Source organism: Helianthus annuus, chromosome 16 (genome assembly GCF_002127325.2).
Source record: "Helianthus annuus cultivar XRQ/B chromosome 16, HanXRQr2.0-SUNRISE, whole genome shotgun sequence".
Taxonomy (NCBI): domain Eukaryota; kingdom Viridiplantae; phylum Streptophyta; class Magnoliopsida; order Asterales; family Asteraceae; genus Helianthus; species Helianthus annuus.
Genome location: NC_035448.2, coordinates 107,174,562 through 107,182,369, shown reverse-complemented (window position 1 = coordinate 107,182,369; position 7,808 = coordinate 107,174,562). Strand labels below are relative to the sequence as shown.

At 31.9% G+C, this 7,808-nt stretch overlaps 1 protein-coding gene across 1 annotated transcript; it reads left to right on the top strand.

Annotated features, from left to right (window-relative positions):
- Nucleotides 1-350: 350 nt before the first annotated feature.
- LOC110915852 (dehydrogenase/reductase SDR family member 7) lies at nt 351-7,358 on the top strand. Its single transcript, XM_022160594.2, has 12 exons — nt 351-526; nt 608-663; nt 924-957; nt 1,676-1,774; nt 1,845-1,993; nt 2,438-2,476; nt 2,616-2,708; nt 4,115-4,213; nt 5,025-5,126; nt 5,600-5,683; nt 5,897-5,962; nt 7,045-7,358. Exons 1-12 carry the CDS (start codon nt 451-453, stop codon nt 7,126-7,128), a joined length of 981 nt encoding a protein of 326 aa, XP_022016286.1. The 5' UTR covers nt 351-450; the 3' UTR covers nt 7,129-7,358.
- The last annotated feature ends 450 nt before the right edge of the window (nt 7,359-7,808 follow it).

Sequence of the window (7,808 nt, the reverse complement as noted above, 5' to 3'; positions counted from 1 at the left end):
TATCCAACTTAAAAATAAAGAAGATAATAAAATCATTAAAAAATATATACATTACTATAATAGTTAAATCACTATTCATTCATTCGATTCTATTTTTACCAGTTGACACAAGCTTATCCAACTTAAAAATAAAAGAAGATAATAAAATTATTAAAAATATATACATTATTATAATAGTTAAATCACTGTTCATTAAATCACTATTCATTCATTCGATTCTATTTTTACCAGTTGATACAAGCTTATCCAACTTAAAAATAAAGAAGATAGTAAAATTATTAAAAATATATACATTATTACATTCGATTCTATTTTTATTATATGTAAATTGCTAAATACCCATAGCGGTTAACTCGAGACATCTCATCAAGTTTTGGACCCATTGGAAACATCGTTACACTCGCTCTTAAAACCGAAGACGACGAAGGGTCTGTAAAACCTTCCTTCAAAATGCTATCCATCATATCTTCTTCCGTAATTCTTGCTCTGATTGTCACAATTTCATACAAATTTCTCACAAATGACGGTAATCACACACACACTTCATCCACTTAGTTACCAGCAATCTGAACTTACGAACAATGATTTATTCGTTGTGTTTTGATAGGTGATTTCACATTGCTGGCTAAAGGAAAAGTAAAACGAGAGAGTTTTCACGATAAGGTATGTGTTTCTGTATTAGTAGAAGAAGACTTAATTGCTTAATCCTAGGGTTTTCAATCCAAAAAACTAGCACTTTCTGATTGTGAATTGAAATAGTTATGATTTGTTTGAATAGTTTTCAGTTTTAAACCTGAATTAAGTTAGTAGACTTGACATGAAAACAAGGATTTATGCTCTTCGTTTTGTTTACGGATCGTTTAAATCAGTTTCTTATCACATGTCATCATTTTACTTTCTTTGAGTATTTTTTGAATGAATAGGTTGTATGGATTACTGGAGCTAGTCGGGGAATCGGTATGTCAAATCAGATCTTTTGATTGTTGTTCTTACCATAATTGTATTTAATTAGTTGTTGAAGTTGAAAATTAGGGTTCATTTATGTATTTATTAGTCTAATAAATGTTTTGGAAACTTTAGGATGAATATAATGACCGTGATGTGACGTTTATAAAAACATCATGTTGTCTGAGTACCAATTCAAAAGCATGAAATTGTTGTTTACCAACCTATGTATAAAAAATGAATACGGACGGAATTTAGCCTAATCCACTTATCGGATTTCATGTGTCAACTTCAAATATTTTTATTAGATTCTAAATCAACATGTAGTATCAATTGTCGTCGTTCGAAGTAGCATATTGCTCTTATGGATAACTTATGCACAGCAGAGTAGCAGACCGTCACTTTCTAATTTTTATATCCGGGAGATGGTCATTTTCTCAGTCAAGATTTTCTCTTCATGTTCTATTTTTATTTCTGCTCACATAGATAACGATATCATGACGCCTTCTTCCTCTTATTATTTTTTTTGTTAAATTTAAGGTAGTTTTGATTCTTGTTCTTGGCCTTTCACCTTCTTTTGGTCATAACCGTATATAAAATCATTTTTTAATTTGTAATCTTTTTATATGTTCAGAAGTTAAAATTTTAAAAAACTTAAGCATACCATAACTGTAATAGTCGAAAATTTGTGAAGTTCTTTCTTGATTATCTTGTACTTTTCCGCATGAAGGTGAGGTCCTTGCGAAGCAACTTGCAGCTTTAGGGGCTAAGATAATCATTTCTGCAAGAAATGAACCAGAATTGCAAAGAGTTAAAAAACAAATTGCAGGTAAATTCTATCACATCTGTACGTATGAAAATTTTGCGTTCTTTTCATCAAGGTCTTAAAAAAACTTCAGATCTGAGTTTAGGAACACATGTGGAGATATTACCTCTAGATTTGAGTTCCGGTGAAGATGCAATCAAAGACGTTGTTGAAAAAGCCGTGTCTTTATTTGGCGGAGCTGGTGTAGATTATGTGATCCATAATGCAGCATTTGAGCGACCCGTAAGTCAGCATTATCATTTTGATTATCATTATTTGGTGGAGGTTGTTGAGAAAATCAGATCTGAAATCTGAATTCAGGAACTTGGTACCAGGATGCACAGTGGGTATGGGACCACAATGCTAAAAAAATAAGCTTAAAATAATATTGCTCTTGGTTCTTCACTATAGATGGGGAATTCTAGTACGGATTAAAACAGTTTGTGTCAAATATGATTACAAAAAATATTATTATCTCGATAATAATATGTACTTTTTTAAATTATCTGATTTAGGAGGTTTTATGCATTAGTAAAGAAAACAGGCGAAACTGGTTGGAAGTCGCTCAAATTGTATATCTGATACATGAAATCTCCTAAATCATTTTAATTCAGATATCTTAGGTATTAATGAGATAATATATTTTCTTTATTCAGATATTTTCTCACGGTGTTGTTCTTGTTGCAGAAATCAACAGCACTTGATGTACCTGAAGCAAGTCTCAAGGTATCATGTATTGATATTGCTTGTTGTAGTAGAATCTTAATTCATGCGGTCATTTATTTTATTTTTTTTTAACTTTTTTTGAAGTAAGTTAACTTGAATGTATTTTCTTTGCCTTTCCTTTTTGTTCTGCAACAACTAGGCTACCCTTGATGTAAATGTTATGGGACCGATATCTCTTACACGGTTGCTACTCCCTCACATGTTGAAGAGAGGTAGAGGACACTTTGTTGTGGTATGTTGACCTAAGATTTTTTTTAACTTTTAATCTATTATTTGTAGTAACAGGCTTAGATCTTTAAGGTGCTTTACTGCTTTTTGATTATTGTACTTGAAATGAAATATATATTTTTTTTCTGCCAAGTTTTGTTTAGGGGGTTGTTCGGATGTTTCTAGTGCAAGTGATTATGATATATTGAATAGTTAGAATTTAAAATCAGACGTAAGAAAGATGGTTTGCAGGAGACAGTGTTTCTATGTGCTTTTAAGTAGAGGTGAGCATACAAAAACCGATAACCGAAAAAACCGAACTGAAAAAAATCGAAGCGATCGGTTACGGTTAAGATATGGCCAAAACCGAATCATTCGGTTACGGTTTTGGTTTGCTCTTCTTCCATAACCGAAACCAAACCGATAGTTATATATTTATGTGTTTTTCATGTGTATCCATGTATTTGAAACATATTTTCATGTGTTTCATGTATTTTCCATGTATTTGAACATATTTTCATGTATTTCATGTGTTTTCATGTATTTGTATGCTTGAAAATGGTTCAAAAACTTGACTAACTATTTTAAGTTTATAATTTTGCACAAGTTTTGTTTTTGGTAATTAACCGAACATAACCGAAACCGATCGATTTCAGTTATGGTTTTTCCTAAAACCGAACTTCGGTTATCGGTTTGGTTATGTGTAAAATCCGAACCGAACCGAACCGACATTTAATCACCCTACTTTAAAGATGGTTTGCAAGAAATAATGTCCATATGTGTTTTTGCTGTTTGAAGTGGTAGTATTATATAGTCACATGCTTGTTTGCTTGAAAAGTTATGATTATTTGACGCATTAACACATATAATTACCCAAAGCAAGTTAGGTAATAAAATGACCAGTAAATATGTATCTTTTGTTTTACCTTTACATAAATTAGTTTTATCGAGGTTTGTATCAAATTATTTATCCAAAAGTACATGGATGGTCCCTGTGGTTTGCCCTTTGTAATGCATTGCCCTTTGTAATGCGTTTTGTCCTCAAGTTTTCCAAAAGTACATGGATGGTCCCTGTGGTTTGCCCTTTGTAATGCATTTAGTTCCTAACTTGGACCTTCTAGAACCTTTAGATTTTTTGGCTGGGGACTAAATGCATTACAAAATACAAACCACAGGGACCATCCGTGTACTTTTGAAAAGCTAGGGACCAAATCCAAAATTTTGGTAAACCGCAGGGACTATCCGTGTACTTTACTCATAATCAAAACTTCAAAAGTAGAATCTGTTTAAACAAACATTAATATGCTTATAACCAAACCAAATATCAGTTGTGTTACAGCTTGCATGCTTGTTTTTACTTTTTGTTATTAAATTTAAGATTATTAATTTTTTATTCACTGTGTGTAATTTGGAAGTCCATTATGTCCGCAGATGAGTAGTGCTGCAGGTAAAGCTCCTGCACCAGGTCAAGCAGTATATTCTGCATCAAAATTTGCTTTAAATGGCTACTTTCATTCTTTGCGGTCTGAGGTATACAGTATACTTGATTTCTTTTTATGTAGAAAATTTATATTGTCGTAGGCATGTTTTTAAGCAATACTATTTTAATTAAAAACCGAAAGGACAGTATGAAACATCCAAACTTCAAAACAACTGAGAACCAACTTGTTAAACAAACCAAACACTACTAGCATCACTCAAAACATTATATACTGTTGTTTATTTGATAGAAACAATGGAATTAATCTTGATTAAGTTTTAGTTTATTAGTTAGAGTTTATTAGGTTCTCATGTTTATATAGTATCTGATTAATAATATTAAAGAAGAGTCATGACCCAGTTTTTGTTCACAAAATCGGTTTGTTCGTGTGTTGCTTGATACTTTAATTTCCAACAAAATATGACGTTATTTTATTAAAATCCTTCAAAATTCAGAAAAAAAAATTAAGATTTATGTATACCCATTTACTGAGAAAAACAAGAAACTGTAATGGATATTAAGAGAGTAAATATCAATGTGAATTTTAGTATTGTTGTGATTAATATTATCTTACTGTTGGAGTTTAAGTTTCCAAGTTATTATAGTTTCATGATTATCATAAATTCAAGATAGTCATCAGTCAAGTATTTAAGTTACAGATTATTGTTAGTATTAGTTTTCTGATTAAATTATTAGTTTGAGGTAATCTTTGATAAGGATAGCCTAGGAATTAGATAGCAATAAGGATATTTTACTATCTATATATTTCTTTTTTTTTTAAAATCAAAAATCAATGATAAGGGCATAGTATTTTAGTTTTCTCACAGTTTCACGCTTGCTATGCATTTTCTTTTCATTTAGCTTTACCAAAAGGGAATTATGGTAACAGTTGTTTGTCCTGGGCCGATAGAGACATCAAGTGCACCAGCTACAAGCACCTCAGGTCAAACGGGAGTCAAAGAGGTTAGTTTCACATTTTGTAATGCTAACCGAAAGAAAATTATACGAGGCAAACTAGTAAAATCAAACAAGTTAGCTAAAATATAAATGGGTTGTTTGCCACATAGGCACATATGTAAAAATTTGCAAGGTCAATTAGAATAAGATGTCATGTTTGACACTGAGCTTATGGTTACTAAACAAGTTTTTTGTTTAAAACACCTACACACAAATTTGACTTCCTACCAGCTCGCAAAGGTGGAAATTTGACTTGTTTACTTGTGAATGGGTCGATTCAGGTTATGCTTTCTATCTAATGGGTAAAGGTAAAAAATAGCTTAAAAGAAAACAAGTCAAATGAGTCGGTCAAACTGATTAAAAGTCGCCAAGAGTATATTTTTAATGCATTAGCTTAAATCATTTTATTCAAATACTGATATTATAAATGAAGTAATATAATCATATTACACACTCGTTTCTGAAAAAACTCTATTCAGAAACGAGTATCTTCAGAGAGGTGCGCAGAGCTTACATTAGTTGCTGCAAGCCATGGTTTAAAGGAAGCTTGGATATCTTATCAGGTACTTTTATTAGTGTTACAAGCACATTATAATTTTTAAATATCTATATTCTTAATATTTATATGGTAAATGCTAATATGATGATTCATGATTATTGCTATCATCGTCATCGTTTGCTCTCAGTTTTATCTCTCTATATATCAGAATGTAGTTTTATCCTAGCATTAGTTTATATGAACATATATATATTTATTGTTTTGTTAATTCTTGCAGCCTGTGCTAGCTGTTATGTACCTGGTGCAATACATGCCGTCTGTTGGATTCTGGTTAATGGACAAGGTACCCTTTTTATCAACTTTTTTTTTGGTTTAATAAGCAGTTACAAATTCGATGACAATAGCGTTAGATAGTCAATCATCCATGAAACGCGCATGAAAAGGATTAACTGCCTACAAATTAGTAAGATCATGTATACATGCATGTGAGAGCGCGCATTGTTTTAGGTTTTCGCATGACAATAAACAAACTAACAAAGAAAAGAGTAAAAACGCTCACTTATATGGTTTTTCTTAGAGGTGGCAAGATGAGTGCGGTTTGGGTAACGGGTCAAAATGAATTTGGGTTGAAACATGTCACTTTTAGTACGGGTTGAAACGAACAGGTTAGATTGACCCATAACACTTTATGTCCATTTTTATATTCATTTAAATAAGGCAAATTGGGTTTAAATAATCCCAGCTTTCTCAATTTGGCCGATAATAATCCCAACTCAGTTATTGGTCGATAATAATCCGAACTGGTTCACTTTTGGTCAATAATAGTCCGCCGTTAAAAATAGCTTAACGGAGTTAAGCCTTTTTCTGAATTACAAACTGATGTTTTATGGATTTTGATCAGAACGAGGATACGAGTCGATTTATGTAAAACTTACCTCGAAACGATGCTTCAAACGGCTTGATTTTTGTTAATTGGAAGTTTAATCACTCGAATTGAAGCACCGTTTTTCGTCGTTTGGGGCAGTATTTCGAGGTAAATTTTATATCAATCAACCCGTATCCTCGTTCTAATCAACAACCCTAAAACATCAGTTTGTAATTCGGAAAAAAACTTAACTCCGTTAAGTTATATTTAACGCAGACTATTATTGGCCAAAAGTGGACCAGTTAGGATTATTATCGGCCAATAACTGAGTTGGGATTATTATCGGCCAAATTGAGAAAGCTGGGATTATTTAAATCCAACCTGCCTTTAAATAATCAATGCAATAATTATTATAAAACAATTATATTATTATATAGCTGGTATGTTTCTGACATATTCGTCCTTAATTTATCATTTGACAATCTTAAAAGCATTGGTGATCATTTTATGTAGTTTGCATTAAATGTCGTTTTAGAAACATTGATGTGATACGGCTTCAGGTTGGGGCAAAACGAGTAGAAACGGCTGCACAAAAGGGCAATACATACTCGATCAACCTACTCTTCAATCGAAAGAAGGAATAACTGGTCATGGGCAAATTGTGAATTAATAGTTTTGGTACACGTATTGTTTTTAGTGAGTTTTTCTTTAAACGATTCTCTTTCTCTTGCTAATCATATTGTAATAGTTCTCTTTAATGGTAACGCAAATGATTGAAAAACGATGGTTGAAGTTTTGAAATATTCTTGTACGGTACCCGCATTGCGACAACTGGACTATTAAAAATAATGGAAAATTACACAGGTTTATGCAAGATCCATCCCATGACTTTGTTTTTGGTTACATGGGGTGATACACTTCTGTGGTCACACCCGTCCAAAGTTGCTCCTACCCGAGTACGTTAGTTTTAAAATAAATAAAAAACGCGTTGAAGTTTTGAAAGATTTCTCATAGCCTAAAGTGTCACATAAAGTGTTAAAGAGGTGCACTGTGTGATTGATTACAACTACAAAATTTTAGTTTGTATAATGTAGAAACCTTTAAATACAAATTTACTAGCGATTAAAATATGAAAAAATTTATAAATACAAAGACTGTTCAAATTTTAAAAATACAAAGACCATGGTAAAAAAGGTCATTTTCTATTTGGTTGGATTTTGCACACCCTACTTGAATAGGTAACGAACAAAATAGAAAGTATAGTCGTGTTATGTTGTGTTGTGTTGTGTTGTGTCAAGCCATCCATATTTTTCTATGTTTGTTA

Coding starts and splice junctions, on each gene's coding strand:
- LOC110915852 (XM_022160594.2), top strand. CDS start 451: ATGCTATCCATCATATCTTCTTCCGTAATTCTTGCTCTGATTGTCACA. Junction 4,214..5,024: donor TTCATTCTTTGCGGTCTGAG/GTATACAGTATA, acceptor CTTTTCATTTAG/CTTTACCAAAAGGGAATTAT. Junction 5,127..5,599: donor GTCAAACGGGAGTCAAAGAG/GTTAGTTTCACA, acceptor AACTCTATTCAG/AAACGAGTATCTTCAGAGAG.